Source organism: Dermochelys coriacea, chromosome 7, assembly GCF_009764565.3.
Source record: "Dermochelys coriacea isolate rDerCor1 chromosome 7, rDerCor1.pri.v4, whole genome shotgun sequence".
NCBI classification, from domain to species: Eukaryota; Metazoa; Chordata; order Testudines; family Dermochelyidae; genus Dermochelys; species Dermochelys coriacea.
In genome coordinates this window covers 72984448-73005329 of record NC_050074.1, presented here as the reverse complement: position 1 = coordinate 73005329, position 20882 = coordinate 72984448, and the positions used below count along the sequence as shown (strand labels likewise).

General features: G+C 39.4%; 1 protein-coding gene across 2 annotated transcripts in view; it reads left to right on the top strand.

Moving 5' to 3' along the window:
• The window catches only part of BMPR1A (bone morphogenetic protein receptor type 1A), a 207705-nt gene extending 189882 nt beyond the window's left edge, over positions 1–17823 (top strand). For both annotated transcript variants that reach the window (XM_038410919.2, XM_038410920.2), the window contains one exon: positions 11383–17823. In XM_038410919.2, the coding sequence (XP_038266847.1) occupies positions 11383–11508 (126 nt within the window). In that variant the 3' untranslated portion in view covers positions 11509–17823. The remainder of the gene's footprint in view (positions 1–11382) is intronic.
• The last annotated feature ends 3059 nt before the right edge of the window (positions 17824–20882 follow it).

The following is a 20882-nucleotide window of genomic DNA, read 5'->3' as shown; positions in this document are numbered from 1 at the left end:
CCTAGTAGCCCTTCTCTGTACCTGCTCCAGTTTGAATTCATCCTTTTTAAACATGGGAGACCAGAACTGCACACAGTATTCTAGGTGAGGTCTCACCAGTGCCTTGTATAATGGTACTAAAACCTCCTTATCCCTACTGGAAATACCTCTCCTGATGCATCCCAAAACCGCATTAGCTTTTTTCACAGCCATATCACATTGGCAGCTCATAGTCATCCTATGATCAACCAATACTCCAAGGTCCTTCTCCTCTTCCGTTACTTCTAATTGATGCGTCCCCAACTTATAACTAAAATGCTTGTTATTAATCCCTAAATGCATAACCTTACACTTCTCACTATTAAATTTCATCCTATTACTATTACTCCAGTTTACAAGGTCATCCAGATCCTCCTGTAAAATATCCCGATACTTCTCTGAATTGGCAGTACCTCCCAGCTTTGTATCACCTGCAAACGTTATTAGCACACTCCCACATTTTGTGCCAAGGTCAGTAATAAAAAGATTAAATAAGATTGGTCCCAAAACCGATCCCTGAGGAACTCCACTGGTAACCTCCCTCCAACCTGACAGTTCGCCTTTCAGTAGGACCCGTTGCAGTCTCCCCTTTAACCAATTCCTTATCCACCTTTTGATGTTCATATTGATCCCCATCTTCTCCAATTTAACTAATAATTCCCCATGTGGCACGGTATCAAATGCCTTACTGAAATCTAGGTAAATTAGATCCACTGCATTTCCTTTATCTAAAAAATCTGTTACTTTTTCAAAAAAGGAGATTAGGTTGGTTTGGCACAATCTACCTTTTGTAAAACCATGTTGTATTTTGTCCCATTTACCATTGACTTCAATGTCCTTAAGTAATTTCTCCTTCAAAATTTCTTCCAGGACCTTGCACACTACAGATGTCAAACTAACTGGCCTGTAGTTACCCGGATCACTTTTTTTTCCTTTCTTAAAAAGAGGAACTATATTAGCAATTCTCCAATCATTCGGTACTATTCCTGAGTTTACAGATTCATTAAAAATTCTTGCTAATGGGCTTGCAATTTCAGGTGCCAATTCCTTTGATATTCTTGGATGAAGATTATCTGGGCCTCCCGATTTAGTTCCATTAAGCTGTTCGAGTTTCGCTTCTACCTCAGATATGGTAATATCTACCTCCATATCCTCATTCCCATTTGTCATGCTACCATTATCCCTAAGATCCTCTTTAGCCTTATTAAAGACTGAGGCAAAGTATTTGTTTAGATATTGGGCCATGCCTAGATTATCTTTAACCTCCACTCCATCCTCAGTGTTTAGCGGCCCCACTTCTTCCTTCTTAGTTTTCTTCTTATTTATATGGCTATAGAACCTTTTACTATTGGTTTTAATTCCCTTTGCAAGGTCCAACTCTACTCGACTTTTAGTCTGTCTCACTTTATCCCTCCATGTTCTGACCTCAATTAGGTAGCTTTCCTTGCTGATCCCTCCCATCTTCCACTCCCTGTATGCTTTCTGCTTCTTCTTAATCACCTCTCTAAGATGCTTGCTCATCCAGCTTGGTCTACAACTCCTTCCTATGAATTTTTTCCCCTTTCTTGGGATACAGGCTTCCGATAGCTTCTGCAGCTTTGATTTAAAGTAATCCCAGGCCTCCTCTACCTTTACATCCATAAGTTCTTCAGTCCAATCCACTTCCCTAACTAATTTCCTTAATTTTTGAAAGTCAGCCCTTTTGAAATCAGAAACTCTAGTTGCAGATTTATTTTTGTTAATCCTTCCGTTCAGTTTGAACTGAATTAGTTCATGATCACTTGAGCCAAGATTATCCCCTACAACCATTTCTTCTATGAGGTCCTCGCTACTCACCAAAATTAAATCTAAAATGGAATTCCCTCTAGTCGGTTCAGCAACTACTTGATGAAGGAATCCATCAGCTATCGCATCTAGGAAAATCTGAGCCCTATTATTATTACTAGCACTGGTCCTCCAGTCTATATCTGGGAAGTTAAAGTCTCCCATGATCACACAGTTTCCATTAGTATTTACTTTATTAAAGACATTAAAAAGGGCTCTATCCATATCCAAATTAGATCCCGGAGGTCTATAGCACACCCCAAGCACTATCGTAGGAGAGGCTTTACTAGTTATCTTCCCCAATGTAATTTTTGCCCAGACGGACTCTGTCTTATCCATTGCATCGCTTCTTATTTCTTTACATTCTACCTCATCATTGATATACAGTGCTACTCCACCACCTTTACCTTTGTTTCTGTCTTACCTAAACAGCACGTACCCTTCAATACCTGTAGTCCAGTCATGACTACTATTCCACCATGTTTCTGTTATCCCTATAATATCTGGTTTCACTTCCTGCACCAGTAGTTCTAGTTCCTCCATTTTCTTACCTAGGCTCCTCCCATTGGTGTACAATCATCTTAATTTTTGCTGTTTGGCCTCGCTCACATTTTGTACCCTATTAGGCACAGTCATTCTACAGCCAGTATAACCTATTAGACTCGTATCCACACCGCCCTCGCTCCTTATATACATTCTCCTACCCACGGCTGTATCCTTTCTTACTTCGTCTTCTTCCCTCTCAATGCTAAAATCTGGCGTGGAGATTACCTGGACATCTCCCAACCATCTCCCCCAAATTCCTAGTTTAAAGCTCTCTTTATCAGTTGTGCCAGCCTTGATCCTAGAAGTCTATTTCCTTCCCTACTCAGATGAAGTCCATCCTGAGAGAACTGTCCTCTGTCATGAATGCCTCCTAGTGGCCATACATCCCAAAGCCCTCCTTATAGCACCACTGCCTGAGTCATCTGTTGACAGTCATAATCTTGTCACACCTTTGTTGCCCTTCTCTAGGAACAGGAAGGATCCCACTAAAGATCACCTGAGCCTCGATTTCCTTAAGCGTCTTCCCCAGCCTAGCATAGACTCCCTTAATACTTTCCAGCGAGAATCTAGCTCTATCATTTGTTCCCACATGAAGGATAATTAGGGGGTTCTTTCCCGCTCCCTTTAGGATCCTTTTCAACCTCAGGTCTACATCCCGTATCTTAGCACCCGGAAGACAGCACACCCTTCTATTCTCTGGATCAGCTCTAGTTACAGGCCTGTCTATTCTTCTCAATAAAGAGTCCCTTATCACATAGACCTGCCTTTTCCTGGTGACGGTGCTATTCTCCAGTCTCTCCCCTGTTCCCTCTGGCTGCAAGTTCTTTCCATTCCTGTTTTCCCTTATAATCCTCTTCAACCCATCCTGTATCCTCCTGGGGCTCATATTTGGTGTAGTCTCCCTTGACTCTTCCCCTTTTCCTATAGGACTAGCCTCTCTTCTCTTCTTCCTTGCCTTCCATCTTCAGCGACTACCTGCTGAGCCCCTTCTTCATTTTCCAACTCTGCAAACCTGTTCCTAAGCTCTATTTCTCCTTCACTAGCCCGTCTTTTCCTCTGCCTGGTTCTTTTAGTCACATGCTTCCACTGAACACTTTCCTCACCCAGTCTCTCCTCAAAATTCCCCAGCCCTGCTTCCATCTGTAAGTCTGAGCTTTTCCCTTCAGATACCTCACATCTTTGCTCCATCATCTGCTCTAACCCCTTCCTAAACTCAACGAGACTTTCCACCTGCATCTCCAAACCTCGGATCTTTTCCTCCATCAGCTCTATCAGACAGCATTTCATGCAGAAAAAACTCTTACCAGGTCCCCCCTCCAGGATCATGTACATACCACAGCTTCCACATCCAGTCATCCTCAATGTGTCTTCCACTACAGGAGTCACTCCCACAGCTGCCTCCGTATCTGTCATCGCCTTCCCACCTAAGTCCTGTTAATCTGGGAAACACAAGCCACACCAAAAAGACCACACCCCCCCCCAGCAAAAGCAAACCCCAAACAAGCACCACAATACAAATTCCCCTTACAAACTTGAGGCCCTGGTCTATACTGGTGGAGGGAATCGATCTAAGTTACACAACTTCAGCTACATGAATAACGTAGCTGAATTCGACGTACTTAGATCAACTTACCGTGGTGTCTTCACTATGGTGAGTTGACCGCTGCTGCTCCCCCGTCAACTCTGCCTGCACCTCTCATGGCGCTGGAGTACAGGAGTCGATGGGAGAGTGCTCGGGTGTCGATTTGTCGATTCCCGCTGGATCAATCACTGCCCGCCGATCCGGCTGGTAGTGAAAACATACCCCAGGTGTCCTCTGCATGTTCCCACTAATTGGATGCACTGACCATTCAGCCTGACCAATAGAACTCGAGCTAGAAGTGTTTGTTAGCATACTCATGTGCTTCCCTCGTCTCTCAGCGGGGTCAGGGTTGGGGCTGCTGGCCCACCCCACGTGGCAAGGGTCCAGGGTCGAGGCTGCCGTCCTGCCCCACGGGGTCGGGGGTCCTGCATATGCAGTGAACAATGATAAATAAGTTGAGAACCACTGAGGTAGATCCAAATACAACTCTGATTACTTATATATTCTATCTTACTTCTTATTAGGGCTGTCAAGTGATTAAAAAAAGTTATTGTGATTAATCACGCGATTAAAAAAATTAAGTGTGATTAATCGTGCTGTTAAACAATAATAGAATACCATTTATTTAAATATTTTTGGATGTTTTCTACATTTTCAAATATATCTATTTCAATTACAGCACAGAATACAAAGTGTACAGTGCAAACTTTATATTTATTTTTTATTATAAATATTTGCACTGTGAAAAACAAAAGAAATAGTATTTTTCAATTCACCTAATACAAGTACTGTAGTGCAATCTCTTTATCATGAAAGTTGAACTTACAAATGTAGAATTACATAGAAAAAAAACCTGCATTCAAAAACAAACAATGTGAAACTTTAGAGCCTACACGTCCACTCAGTTATACTTCTAGTTCAGCCAATCGCTTAGACAAACAAGTTTGTTTACATTTGCAGAAGATAATGCTGCCTGCTTCTTGTTTACAGTGTCACCTGAAAGTGAGAACGGGCGTTTGCACGGTACTGTTGTAGCCGGTGTCGCAAGATATTTACATGCCAGATGCACTAAAGATTCATATATCCCATATTCATATGATGCTTCAATCACCATTCCAGAGGACATGCATCCATGCTGATGATGGGTTCTGCTCGATAACAGTCCAAAGCAGTGCAGACCAATGCATTTTCATTTTCATCATCTGAGTCAAATGCCACCAGTAGAAGGTTGATTTTCTTTTTTGGTGGTTCAGGTTCTGTAGTTTCCGCATCGGAGTGTTGCTCTTTTAAGATTTCTGAAAGCATACTTCACACCTCGTCCCTCTCAGATTTTGGAAGACACTTCAGATTCTTAAACCTTGGCTTGAGTGCTGTAGCTATCTAGAAATTTCACATTGGTATCTTCTTTGCATTTTGTCAAATTTGCTGTGAAAGTGTTCTTAAAACGAACGACATTTGCTGGGCCATCATCTGAAACTGCTGTAACATGAAATATATGGCAGAATGCGGGTAAAACAGAACAGGAGACATACAATTCTCCCCCAAGAAGTTCAGTCACTAATTTACTTAACGCATTATTTTTTAACGACCATCTTCAGCATGGAAGCACGTCCTTTGGAACAATGGCTGACGCATGATGAGGCATATGAATCTTTAGCACATCTGGCACGTAAATATCTTGCTATGCCAGCTACAACAGTGCCATGAGAAAGCCTGTTCTCATTTTCAGGTGACGTAATTAAGAAGTGGGCAGCATTATCTCCTGTAAATGTAAACAATGTTGTTTGTCTTGGCGATTGGCTGAACAAGAAGTAGGACTCGGTGGACTTGCAGGCTCTAAAATTCTACATTGTTTTTGAGTGTAGTTATGTAACAAAAAAAATCTACATTTGTAAGTTGCACTATCATGATAGAGATAGTGATGATAGTGCTGTGATTGCACTATCATGATAGACAGTACTTTTCTGAGGTGAATTGAAAAATTCTGTTTCTTTTGTTTATCCTTTTTACAGTGCAAATATTTGTAATAAAAATAATATAAAGTGAGCACTACAGTTTGGATTCTGTGTTGTAATTGAAATCGATATATTTGAAAATGTAGAAAAACATCCAAAATATTTAATAAATTTAAATTGATATTCTATTTAACAGCACGATAAATCAAAAATATTTTAATCGTGATTTTTTTTTAGTTAATCGCATGAATTAACTGTGATTAATCAACATCCCTACTTATTATTACTTATTATATCTTAAAAGAGTTGGTCTCTGTTACCAGTCAAGGTTCATCTTGCAGCAATTTCAGTTTACTATGTCCTTGTGGATAGTAAATTTAGTTTTTACTCATGGTGTGAAGATTCTTGAAAGGTCATAATAATCTATATCCACCAGTTAGATATCCTGTACCACCTTCGAATTTAAACATAGTGCTTACACAGTTAATGAAACATTCATTTGAACTGTGAGAATCTGTACACTGTTCTGTTTTTCTATTAAGACAGTCATCTTGATAGCTGTCTCTTCTGCAAGGCGCATAAGTGAATTACAAGTGATAATGCGTACCCACCATTTACTGTCTTTCATAAGGATAAAGGAATTCACTGTACACACCCAAGATTCTTATATTTTACTATAAATCTGTTACCAGCTTTTTTCCCCGAACCTCACACTCAAGATGAGGAGGCTGGATTTCATGTGCTAGAAGTTAGAAGGGCTTTATTTTTAATTTAAATGGAACTAAGCATTTTCAACCATCTTCCAATTTCTTTATTTCTTATGAAAAGAGGAGTAACGGGAGAATGGTCACTGAACAAACTCTTTCAAGATGGGTTAGGCCAGGGGTCCCCAATGTGGTGCCCGCGGGCACAATGGCACCCGCCGGGGCAGTTGTGTGCACCCGCCGGACACCGCGCTGCCAAAATGCCGCCACCCCACCAGAGAACTGTCCGCCGAAATGTCACCGAAAAGCATTGCCATTTCTCAGTGGCATTTAGGTGGCGACGCTTCTTGCTGCTGTCACTTCTCAGCGGCATTTCGGTGGTGGGGTGTCTGGTGCCTGCCATGGTCTTCTGGGAATAGGAATATGCTATTCCCACAGAAAGGTTGGGGACCACTGGGTTAGGCTATGTATTGACGTTTATAAACGGATGAATTCCTGTCTTCCTGAAGGAATTAGAGCTCATTCTACTAGATCAGAAGCAGTTTCTGTGGCATTTGCATATTCCTTTAATAGAAACATAAAGAGTAACAATGTGGCGTACAGTCCACACTTTTACTAGGATCCACTCATTATAGATTTAAAACCTAGATCAGATGCAAAATTTGGCAATGCAATTCTCGTTTTACTGGGATTCTATGTTCCCACCATCCTCGGTCAGAGTTACCGCAGTTAGATTGTCCTGTAAGTGGGAATATGCAGATAGTCAAAGAAAAAAAGAAGGTTATTTATTTGTAACTGGAGTTGTTCGACTTGGACTCTCCATATTCACACAGTCTGCACACCTTTCCTCTCTGCCTTGGAGTCCTACTCTCAGAGGACCTGAGGTCATGGGAGAAGGACCTCAAGTAGCTGGCCGCTATACCCGTTTTATATCCTTGCCATGGAAGGTTTAATGTTCACTGGTTGGAGGGCTGAGGGACTGGCATGAGCGCTCCAGAGAACACTGCTGGCTAGCGTTCTACCGTTCAGGCTGTGCTGGTCAGAGCATCCCATGAGTGGGAATATGCATAGTCCATCTCAAAGAGCTCCAGATACAAGTAAGTAACCTTCATTTTCCTTTTTACTCAGAGAGATCTCAAATAGAGTATTACTTGTTTTTGCATTGTTCCTGTTTTCACTGTGTACTTGAGATCATTAGGAGAATTAGTTTCAGAGTAGCAGCCATGTTAGTCTGTATCCGCAAAAAGAAAGGAGAACTTGTGGCACCTTAGAGACTAACAACTTTATTTGAGCATAAGTTTCGTGATGTTTGACTATGTAGACTCCCTCCTCAGGCTCTAGTCTACCAGCACTTTAGCTATCTTCGAGACACCACTGATTTCCTGAGGAAACTACAATCCATCAGTGATCTTCCTCAAAACACCACCCTAGCCACTATGGATGTAAAAGCCCTCTACACCAACATTCCACACAAAGATGGACTACAAGCTGTCAGGAACAGTATCCCTGCTAATGTCACAGCAAACCTGGTGGCTGAACTTTGTGACTTTGTCCTTACCAATAACTATTTCACATTTGGGGACAATGTATACCTTCAAATCAGCAGCACTGCTATAGGTACCCGCATGGCCCCACAGTATGCCAACATTTTTATGGCTGACTTAGAACAACACTTCTTCAGTTTTCATCCCCTAATGCCCCTACTCTACTTGCGCTACACTGATGACATCATCATCTGGGGCCATGGAAAAGAAGCCCTTGAGGAATTCCACCATCAACATCAGCCTGGACCAGTCCACACAAGAGATCCACTTCCTGGACACTATGGTGCTAATAAGCGATGGTCACATAAACACCACCCTATACCAGAAACCTACTGACCGCTATACTTGCCTACATGCCTCCAACTTTCATCCAGACCACACCACGCGATCCATTATCTACAGCCAAGCTCTACGATACAACCGCATTTGCTCCAATCCCTCAGACAGAGACAAACACCTACAAGATCTCTATCAAGCGTTTTTACAACTATAATACCCACCTGCTGAAGTGAAGAAACAAATGGACAGAGCTAGAAGAGTACCCAGAAGTCACCTACTACAGGACAGGCCCAACAAGGAAAATAACAGAACGCCACTAGCCATCACCTTCAGCCCCCAGCTAAAACCTCTCCAGCGCATCATCAAGGATCTACAACCTATCCTGAAGGACGACCCATCACTCTCACAGAGCTTGGGAGACGGGCCAGTCCTTGCTTACAGACAGCCCCCCAATCTGAAGCAAATACTCACCAGCAACCACACAAGAGAACCACTAACCCAGGAACCTATCCTTGCAACAAAGCCCGTTGCCAACTCTGTCCACATATCTATTCAGGGGACACCATCATAGGGCCTAATCACATCAGCCACACTATCAGAGGCTTGTTCACCTGCACATCTACCAATGTGATATATGCCATCATGTTCCAGCAGTGCTCTTCTGCCGTGTACATTGGCAAACTCTACGTAAAACAATAAATGAACACAAATTAGACGTCAAGAATATTTCAAAAACCAGTCAGAGAACACGTCAATCTCCCTGGTCACCCGGTTACAAAAGTTGCAATTCTTCAAAAAAAAAAAAAAACTTCAAAAACAGACTCCACTGAGAGACTGCTGAACTGGAATTAATTTGCAAAGTGGACACCATTACATTAGGCTTGAATAAAGACTGGGAGCAGATGTATCGTTACACAAAGTAAAAACTATTTCCCCATGTTTATTCCCCCCCTTCAACTGTTCCTCAGACGTTCTTGTCAACTGCTGGAAATGGCCCACCTTGATTATCACTACAAAAGGGTTTTTTTCTCTCCTGCTGGTAATAGCTCACCTTACCTGATCACTCTCGTTACAGAGTGTATGGTAACACCCATTGTTTCATGTTCTCTGTGTATATAAAATCTCCCCACTGTATTTTCCACTGCATGCATCTGATGAAGTGAGCTGTAGTTCTCGAAAGCTTATGCTCCAATAAATTTGTTAGTCTCTAAAGTGCCACAAGTACTCCTTTTCTTTGTAGGAGAATTAGTGATATTCTAGGGTCAGTATCCCAGAAGGTGAAATAATAATGGGATTAAAATGCCCATTTATTAAGGGTCACAGTAGCTCATGCTACATAATTTCCAATATTTAGTTTGAAGGTAGTGCTAGTTCAGATATGCTGCTATATATCGAAGCCCTGAACACTGGTAGGAAAGTCACATGGGACTGAAGCCCCAAGACCACCCCTTCCCATTGGGCAGAAGCCAGAGGAAATGGGGGGGCGCTCACGGGCTTACGTGCCTCCCCAGATTTTTGCCATGACTTGCTGGCCCCGCTTGGGCATATGGTGTCGTCGAGTCCCCTCTCTGCATGGCAGCTGCTGGAGCCGGCAAGCTGGGAGCTGGAGGCATGGGGAGAGGCAGTGGCAAACAGCTGGGAGCTACAGAGAGAGCTGTGGCTTTTTCTGCTGCCTCTCCTCGTGGAGCTAAAGCAGCGGCCCTTTTCTACAGCTCCCAGCTGTTTGCTGTTGCCTTTCCACACAGAGCTAGCACCTGGGATCTTCTGGAATGGGCCATTGAAGGTAGGAGGGAGGGCATGCCGCATGACTCAAGCTGTTGGGGCGGGGAACCTTTATTGTGGACCTCCCCCCATACTCTCAGCAGGCACCAGTCATTTCTGGCAGAAGCCCCTAACCCCACCACCAGGCTGTAGTGCAGAAGCCCTTCACACACACCCCTCCAGTTTTGGTGGTCTCCTTCAGCCACGCTTCAACTATAAAAGAGCCATATGCAGCTCACGAGGCGCAGTTTGGCCATCCGTGTTACATTAATTTGCTGTTTAAGAGGCACACAAATTTGGGTTCAAAATTCTGCATTTATTTTCAATGTGCTTGAAATTGAGTAAACCTTTTAAGGTAGGGTTCCAAAGACCGTTGACAGTCTTCAAATGTTTACTATTTGAAGACTGTCACCCGTTCTCCCAAATTGGTGTGAATTACATTACACTGTGATCAAGATTAGAAAATGCATATATTTTATTGTCAATTCAACATTACTATGTAATAAACATTCTCCCATGAGGTGCAAGGTTTTTTATCATTCTGTGTAATTATGGGTTAAACCGGAATATTTGATCTTTAAATGGATATTATTGAGGTTGGTAGATAAGTAATATAATCTACCTGCTTCAAATAGCAGCTATATGCGTGCTATATTGCTACTTTTCCCATGCTGTCAGAGATTGTTCATTTCTTTTGGAAATGCCCTAATTTCTTCCAGTTCACTTGTCACCCAATCAGACCTTTTGTCATGCCAACCTTCCCTCTGGTGAGAAACATCGGGTACACAGTATGACACCTCATAACTCTGCTATAGGATGTTAGCCTGACCCACTGAAACTTTATAGTCCTCTTCCATTTTTGAATTCAGGCAGTAAATGGAAATGTAAAAGAATCCTGAGCTCTTATAAAACAAAAGAAAGAGCACCAGTTTGTTGTTGTTGTAACTAAGGCACACTTTCTAAATCAAATCAGTGTTGGAGATACCAATGTTACTTTATTCAGGTGAAATAATTGACAAAGGATATTGTAAATAAATCAACAGAATATTGAAAAAAAAATTAAGCTTTTTGGCCTACTTGCTTCACCAGTGTCCTTCTTAAAACTTGAACCATTTCAACTGTCAGTCATTATTGTTTACAATAGTATCCTTTTGTTTTTTAATTTTCAGTGTTTAAGAGCAGTGTTGAAGTTAATGTCTGAATGCTGGGCCCACAATCCTGCCTCTAGACTTACAGCTTTGAGGATCAAGAAGACACTTGCCAAGATGGTTGAATCACAAGATGTAAAGATTTGACAGAATAATATAGTACTGAGGAGCAGAGTTGGACTCCTAGAACTTTTCACCCTGATAAGGGTGGGAACTGAGTGGGAAGAAGAAGCAACTGAGATTCAGTCCACTTCCTCATCTTACTTTTACAGGCTGCTAATATTAAATCTTTCAGTACTTTGTAGAATATAATGCTGAAAGTCTCTGTACACTACATGCTACATATATGGACAGCCTTGTTTTAAATATGCTTATCATTTTTGTTTTAAGCTGCATTGAGACTTCAGTCACACTTAGTGAGTCTCCAGTGAAACTCTGGGTACTAAATTGCATGTTCAGAGTACAGTGCTTTCTGTGAAAGCCTTAAGAAGCTAAATGGATTCAACAGAGATGGAGAAATATAAGCTTTTTGCCTTCTACCTGATAAAAACCTAGTTGGTTCATACCAAGTCTTTTGAAATAGCCTGCAGGTTAGGAATCTGTTTGAGATACTACTCAGTTTAACAGTTCCTATGCCTTTTATGGGTCTTTTATGTGTGTGCCAGGATTCTTTGACTGCCATTTGGGATAGATGATCATTTAAATTCACAGAAAGACTTATGGTCAGGACCCCATATGTTCCCTAATTCCACAGTTACAGGATTTGCCACAGAATTGTGCTCCAGAATCTCAATTTTCATGTTGAAATAATTACATTTCTGTGCTGTTTCGGTTGCAAAGAGAACCTCAGAAATGTGAACAGTGTAAACCAATGTCCATCTGAGGGCTTGTCTACACGATACAGCAATGCACACACTAGAGGGGTGTGATTTCTAAAATATACTGACTGATCCATGTAGACCTGGCTGGCACACACTATAAGTTCCCCTAGAGTGCTTCATATACATGCTGCTTGTTAACATGCACTAGGAAACTTTTTAGTGCATGCCAGCAGGGTTGATGCAGGCCAGTAAGTATGCAGTACATAAGTGCACTTCATAGAAATCACACTTCTCTAGTGTGCATTGCCTCGCTGTGGAGACAAGCCCTGAGTCTGCAAAGAGCCTGAAACAGTGACTGAGAGGTGTGATATGCCTCAGTCATCTCACTTGGGGCCCAGTATGCTCCATGATTGTGTGGTTGTGGAATTTGGCTTTTTTCAAGGTACCACAGGTCAGCATTTTTGTTGTAGACTGCACTATTTTGCAGCAACCAGACCTTTGACTTTCTGTTTTGCCTCTCTGCCCTGCTGGGACCTGTCTGCAGCTGCTTCATGCTTTGTGTCTTTCCCCATGAGAGGGAATTAAATGGATTGCATTGCATGCTCCTTTCACTATTCTATAGAACCAGGCAGGATGGGATGTCTGAGAGCCAGTGCTGGAGTCCAGTTTGCAGATAGGGCCCACTCACAGAAGTGCAGGCTGGGCAGCTAGGAAACTGAGAGAATACAGTGTCATGCAAGATGTGAGGAACTCAGATGAACCACTGAAGCTGACTGACATGCATGAGGCAGGCAAAGGAGATTCTGAGCTAGATCACCTTAACAGCATCGTTACTGCTGAAGATCTTAGAGCTGGGCCATCTAGAGGACACATTGAAAAAACATAATCAAATACTATCGTTCCTGAAAATCGTCACTGACGAATGGTAAATCAGTGAGTATTTTCAACTGAATCGGATGTGTGTTGTTGGGTATGGGAGAAATGCGATTGAAAGGTGTTTTAATGGAGGTACAATAAATTAACATTGCTGCAGGATTTGGTCATGGGTTTCTGTATAATACTCAGTGCTGTGCATATGATTCTCTATTGCAGCAACTGGCTAGTTATATGAAAGCAATTTGGCTTGCACAGGAAATCAAATTTCTGCTCTTTTTTTTTGTTCATCAAGACAGGTTGGTATAAAAGGCCAAAAAAACTAAAATGGTTACTGTAAAGTTGGGCCATTTGTTATATACCATTAATTTTGTCACTATCAGTTTGAAGTCAGAAAAAGCAACATAACTCCAATGCTGTGAATTTTCTGAAGATTAAAAACACAGTATTGGAACAGTTCAGTTAAACCTAATTTAAGTGCCTCTAACCTTGTACTGTAAACCTTGTTCTAGATAATTTTAAAAAGGGAAGGTATTTATAGAGTGTGTAATGTGCTCTAAATTAAAATACCTGGTCATAAGTAAATGTGCACACACATGCTATAGCTCAGATTTGGAAGAGGGAAAAAAAATTTGGAAAAATGTTGATATTCGTCAGATGTTGTGATTTCATATTAAGATTTTTGATAAATTTTCTGTTGTCTTAAAATGGGTACATGGAGACTGCTTTGAAATTGTGTTAAAATGTCCTTTGAAAATACAATAGAAAATGTAACTTAATGAAGTTCCAACATGCATTTGTGAACAACTGCAAATAACTATCTAACACTGGGTTTTTTCACTTCTGTTCCATAGTTTGCAAAAAGTAAGTGGTCAGGCAAAAGACTGCAGAACTTTTTATTTTCTCTTGTGATGTACAGACTTATTTAACAATGCTACATATTTTATAGAAAACTAGTTATTTCAAGGGACATTTCTTTTTTAAAATAAAGTCATTACTTCTGTTCATTAAAGCCTTTAAGTATTAATATGTATTCTGTTTGAACAATTCATGGGTGTGTCAAGTATAATTTTAACTTATTTGAAGACAGCAGTAGACAATAGTGTGCCACAATTCTTATGGAAAAAAAGGACTTTAAAATTTTTTTCCGTCCCTTGTCAAGAAAGATATAAGACGATGCTGAAGTTGTTAAGCATGTCTTTGCGCATTAGTTTGCACAGTACTCCTGGGGGAATTCTGTGCCAAAAAATTAAAAATTCTGCACACACTATTTTAAAACTGCAAAATTCTGCATATTTTATTTGTTAATATAACGCAATATAATCACGCTGGTTTCAATGATTTTGGTAATTTATTTAAACTACAATATAATGGATGGAGAATGGGAGTGAGGAGCATTGTAATGTAATGTAGCAAGTATTGACCCTTTACTTCTAATTATTAATCAACAAGTATATGCAGCCATATGCTCAGTGTTACATCGTAGCAACTGGGCTCAAACTCACAATTTATATTGGCTACTGACCATCTCCAGGAAGGTCAGTAGAAACAGTTCATGGAGCCCATTTTGATAGGAAAAATTTTCAGTCAAAAAATTTAGACCAGTTCTAATCAGTAAAGCACCATAAGCATTTATAAGGCCATACTGTCCTTTACAATAAGGCTTCTTTACACCACTTTGGGAATATAAAGGAGCCTTAAATTTTTTACACCTGTTTTATACTCCTGGGGAATTTACTAAGAACAATGGGAACAATTCATTAAGCAGGCAGGCTGCTACATTCTACTCTGCCTGTGGGAACAGAGCCTGCCCTACACCTTTCTTCTCAGAAACACCCCAAAGCCCTGCCCCTTCACAGTGAGCATTCCGCAATAGCGAGTGAGAGGGACAGAGTGTATCTTTCTCTCTCACACATGACTGCCCAGCCCTCCCACCCCGGCTGTTATTTACATCTCTACCAGCTGCTCCGGGCACTCAAACTAGCCTGCCTGCACTTCTGGGGAGGGGCGTGTGACTGCTCTTGCGGCTTCCCTTTACTTCCCCATCAGAAGTCATTTTTCTGTAGGGAAGCAAAGAAATCTGCGAGGGCCATGAATTCTGGACATGCGCAGAGATGTAGAATTCCCCCAAGAGTAGCACAGGTAGTTGGAAAATATTTGGTATGAGTAATAAAATCAATAATTTAGAATAAGTTGCTTCCACCCACCCACCGCCCTGGGTTTTTAACAATAAAAAGGGAAATGTTTATGCACATGTTCCATAAGCTTGCTCTTTCAGAACTTGGAGGGTTTTTTAATTTAATCCAATAAAGTGCCATGTGAATTATACATCTTTATTAGCTGCAGTTTATTTGCTGACATTTAATCTTGACATGTTTTTTCTGAAGTCTTTAAGGAAAACAGTTGGTGGTAGTCTAAATAAAGCAACAGAAATGTAAAAATGAAACACCATTTTTAATTATTCATTGATTTCCCCCCCCCTTCCAAATATTTATTGCTTAAGTTTTTGCAGGCAAAATGTTGGTGATACTGAGGGTATGTCTACATTGCAATTAGACACCTGTGGCCCATGCCAGATAACTCAGGCTCCCGGGGCTCAGGCTAAGGGGCTCTTTAATTGCAGTATAGATGTTTGAGCTTGGACTGCAGTCTGAGCTCAGGGGCCCTCCCATCTCGCAGAGTCCTAGAGCCCAGGGACCAGCCTGAGCCTGAATGTCTACACTGCAGTTAAACAGCCCCTTAGCCGTAGTCAGCTGGCATGGATCAGCCATGGGTTTTTAATTATACTTTAGACATACTCTGAGTAAATACCTTAACACTTTAAAAGGCTTTACAAAAAACACTTTTACATAAAGTAAATCCACTGAGCTGGGTTTTCTGTTGGGTTGGAGAGGAGGAGGGAGGAGGAGATGAAGGGGGACTTAGGCCTAAATTCTAAAAAGTGGTTGCCTAGTTGGGCTTCAAAATCTGTTTTAGCCACCTCAATAAATGGCCTTGTATTCTCAAATCCTGAGTATACAGTAACTTTCATTGGCTCAATTGGGAGCCGATAAGTGCTCAGTACTTCTGAAAATCAGTAAATTAAGGCCCTAATTCAGTAAAGCCCTTAAGCACTTGCTTAAGTCCTATGTAAAGTAATGTGCAAAATCGGGGCCTAAATATGAGTTTAGGCTCAGCTTTAGATACCCATTTCTTAAAATCTTGATATTAATCTTAGCAAATTTATTAATTAAAAATATTTTTGTACTTAATGCAGACTTAAGTCAAGTTGTGTTGCTTTATAAGGTTTCCAAAGCCTTTTAAAGGAGTATCAGACTCCTTCATCCGAAGTGAGTGATCATCTCATTTTTTTGGTCAAACTTACTTCAGTAATTATTTGTCAACCAGTATTTAAAAAAAGAGAGAGAGAGAGAGAGAGAGGATGACTGGCAAATATATTTTAATTGTAATTTGTAGAGTATGCCTTGTGAACATGGTCTGTGCCTTGCAGTTGCATATGGAGATTTGTATTGTCTAGCATGTTCTACCTTGCTTTAGTTGGATGGAAAGTAACTTGCATCTTTGAGATAATTGAGGCCATTGTATTCAGTGAGAGTAAGGAAACATTTACATTTCTGGTTAACTTGTAAATTCCTAAAGGAATATGATGTTTCTAGGAATGAATGCAGACTTGCGTTTTGGGTTTTACTGTTTGCTTATCTTAGAATTTTTCTTTAAGAATGAGTATCTTGAAAACCCAAATTAGATAAGTGATATACAGCTTCTGTAGGCCTCTAATCAGCTTTCAAGGTAGATATTTTTGAAAGTACAAGACTTAAAATCTTGGAAAACTGGCAGTTTCATTTGTATGTACCATATTTTCCTTAATTATTTCATTTACATTTTTAAATTATCTTTAAGTGTTGATATTAAAATGCAGAATGAATCTTTAACTGTTACCTCCTCAGTAAGCCTAGAATCAAATTTTAGAACGTCATCTAAATGACCACTGAATGTGCTATAAAATTAATTCTTTGGATACAAATCAGCTATATTGTCTTCACATATTATATTTTAAATTAAATTAACAGACTAAAACCATTTGAAGAGTAAAAATGTCACTTGAGTCTAAAATTAAAAACCTTTTTTGGTTACTGTAATAATGTTTAAAGGGAAGTAATATTTATCTTTTATTTTGATTAGATAGGAAATGATTTAGCAGTTCTCCATTGTTGTGACAGTGCTTCTGTAAGAAGTCAGAGGGACACAATCCTGCTTCCACTGGTGTACCCCCCCATGTATGGGTGATACAATGTTACATAATACAGAGCTTTATGGAGTTCACAGTATAGTAGCCATGGTTTAATAGTTATCACAAAGTTGGAGTAAATACTATTTTACTTAATTTGTTCAACAAATCTCATGTAATTGTTGCCTTGTTCTATATTATCCTTGAATGCAATTAAGTCCACATACGGTAGTGATATTTGTGCTCTGACCTACCCATGCCCAACATGAAATGTATTATATTGTATACAAAATAACATTGTAGTTAACTTTAGAGAAGATGTAAATAAAAATGAGAGAAGGGTAAAACAAGCAGAATGATTACATTCTTGTGTTTGTTATATGCCAAAAGTGTAGAATAACCTTTTAAAATGTAAGACACTAATGTACCTTGTACAGCATCTGATTTAAAAGGTGCCTTAAGTTTACCATGAATGCTTTTTTCTGTACACAGATTATGTCCAATGTATCATTTTTAAGTAAATAACCTTATTTTAGTACATATTAGTAATGTGTTTTGTATTATTATAAGACTTCATGAGTATGTACTACCTTGGAAACCGTTAATGCATAACCAAGTACGTCTTTGCTTTTAAAATACTGTCTTTGGTCAGTCTTTAAATCATTGGATAAGTTAACAATGGTTATTAACAACTTTAATCATCTTCCTTAGTGATGCTCAAAGTTGTTTGATGGACTGTCGTCAGTCATCCAGTGCCTTAAATGTGGGCACAATACTAAAATCAGTATTCTTCTTCTTACATTTTCTCCTTGGTTCGTATTTGAAGAAGAACAAAGCCAGCTTTTAATAAACCGCTTTGCTTGATTATTTGTTTTTGGGGATAGACCTTTTATGCATATGTTGCCAAAAAAGGTAAAGATCTATTTGAAATTTGAATTCACACAAACTCTTATTGCCAGTACAAATAACTAGGGCTGTCAATTAGTCACAGTTAACTTATGCGTTTAACTCAAAAAAAATTACATAATTACATGATTACATAAATTAATCACGATTAATCACACTGTTAAACAATAGGATGCCAATTGAAATTTATTAAATATTTTTGGATGTTTTTCTGCATTTTCAAATATATTGATTTCTTTACAATACAGAATACGAAGTGTACAGTACTCACTTTATATTATTTTTATTACAGATATTTGCACTGTAAAAATGATAAAAGCAATAGTATTTTTCAATTCACCTCATACAAGTACTATAGTGCAATCTCTATTGTGAAAGTGTAACTTACAAATGTAGATTTTTTTGTTACATGACTGCACTCAAAAACAAAACAATGTAAAACTTTAGCGCCTACAAGTCCATTCAGTCGTACTTCTTGTTCAGCCGATCGCTAAGACAGACAAGTTTGTTTACATTTACAGGAGATAATGCTGCCTGCTTCTTATTTACAATGTCTCCTGAAAGTGAGAACAGGCATTTGCATGGCACTGTTGTAGCCATTGTTGCAAGGTATTTACGTGCCAGATATGCTAAACATTCGTATGCCCCGTCATGCTTCAGACACGATTCCGGAGGACATTCTTTCATGTTGATGATGTTTGTTAAAAAAAAAAATAGTGCATTAAGTAGATTTGTGACTGAACTCCTTGGGGGAGAATTGTATGTCCCCGTCTCTGTTTTACCCGCATTCTGTCATATATTTCATGTTACAGTAGTCTCAGATGATGACCCATTACATGTTGTTTGATTTAGGAACACTGTCACTGCAGATTTGACAAAATGCAAAGGTACCAATGTGAGATTTCTAAAAATAGCTACAGCACTTGACCGAAGGTTTAAGCATCTGTAGTGCCTTCCAAAATCTGAGAGGGACAAAGTGTTGAGCATGCTTTTAGAAGTCTTAAAAGAGCTACACTCAGATGCGGAAATTACAGAACCCGAACCACCAGAACAGAAAATCGACCTGCTTGTGGCATCTGACTTAGATGATGAAAATGAACTTGCATCAGTCCGCTCTGCTTTGAATCATTATCGAGCAGAACCCATCATCAGTGTGGATGCATCTCCTCTGGAATAGTTGAATAGTTGAAGCATGAAGGGACATAAGAATCTTTTGTGCATCTGGTATGTAAATATCTTGCGATACCGGCTACAACAGTGTCATGCAAATGCCCGTTCTCACTTTCAAAAGACATTGTAAACAAGAAGCGGGCACCATTCTCTCCTTCAAATGTAACCAAACGTGATTGTCTGAGCAATTGGCTGAAGTAGGACTTGTAGGCTCTAAAGTTTTACATTGTTTTATTTTTGAATGCAATTATTTTTTGTACATAATTCTACATTTGTAAGTTCAACTTCCATGATAAAGAGAGTTTTCAGAGTAGCAGCCGTGTTAGTTTGTATTCGCAAAAAGAAAAGGAGTACTTGTGGCACCTTAAAGACTAACAAATTTAGTAGCTCACAAAAGCTTATGTTCAAATAAATTTGTTAGTCTCTAAGGTGCCACAAGTACTCCTTTTCTTTATGGTAGAGAGTGCACTACAGTACTTAGATGAATTGAAAATACTGTTGCTTTTGTTTTTTTACAGTGCAAATATTTGTAATCAAAAATAAATATAAAGTGAGCACTGTACACTTTGTATTCTCTGTTGTAATTGAAATCAATATATTTGAAGATGTAGAAAACATTCAAAAATACTTAAATAAATGGTATTCTATTGTTAATCGTGATTAATTTTTGTAATTGTTTGACAGCCCTACAAATAATATTAATTTGAAAGGCAGTTATAGTTTTTTATTTTTACTTGAGTGAAGTTTATAGTAGTAAACTCTTGTCCCATGAGTTCCAAAAGTGGCCAGTGGGATATAATACTTAAAGCTGAGTCCCTCTGGACATTTTCATCAGTCCAAGAAGCAACAGTTTATATCTCAAATAGAATTGTCCGTTTTAACAGCTAATATTTATGGTACCTTGAAATATAGAATCATAGAAATGTAGTGCTGGAAAGGGCCTAGATATGTTGCCAATATCTTTGATTTTTATTGAGCTGTAGCTACTGTACTCTGGTTGATACTTAATCTGTTCTGTTTTACCACATGGCATTAATGTTGGCTAGGGTGAGATTGTGTTCTGTTTGTGAATAGTATTGAAAGGCAGGATGAAGAGGCTGTGTTTCAGTGAAATTTTTGATGAATTATTTTAATTTTGATTAATCAATTATAACTCTCCCCTCCCCCACATGGTATTTGGCCTTTTGGCCACATATTGGTATTATATTTTAAAGTTTTGAGACTTCTTTTGGCAAAATGTTGGCATAACTGACATAACCTAATGAATGTTAATTTCTCCCCTTACTAATATTATCCCTTGCCAATAATAGTTACAGAACTCTTATATTTTTATATTGGTATAAGTTTTTTGACCACCCTTAGAACTTAAATATAATTAAACTTTTTACTGTCAGCAAAAATTTGCTTTAATACTTAAGAATTTTAAAAAGCATGTCAGGCACTGTGAAGCTTGGCAACCGTAGACAATAACGTCTCTGAAAAATTTATTGTACATGTGGAAAATACACTTTGAATAACTCAAC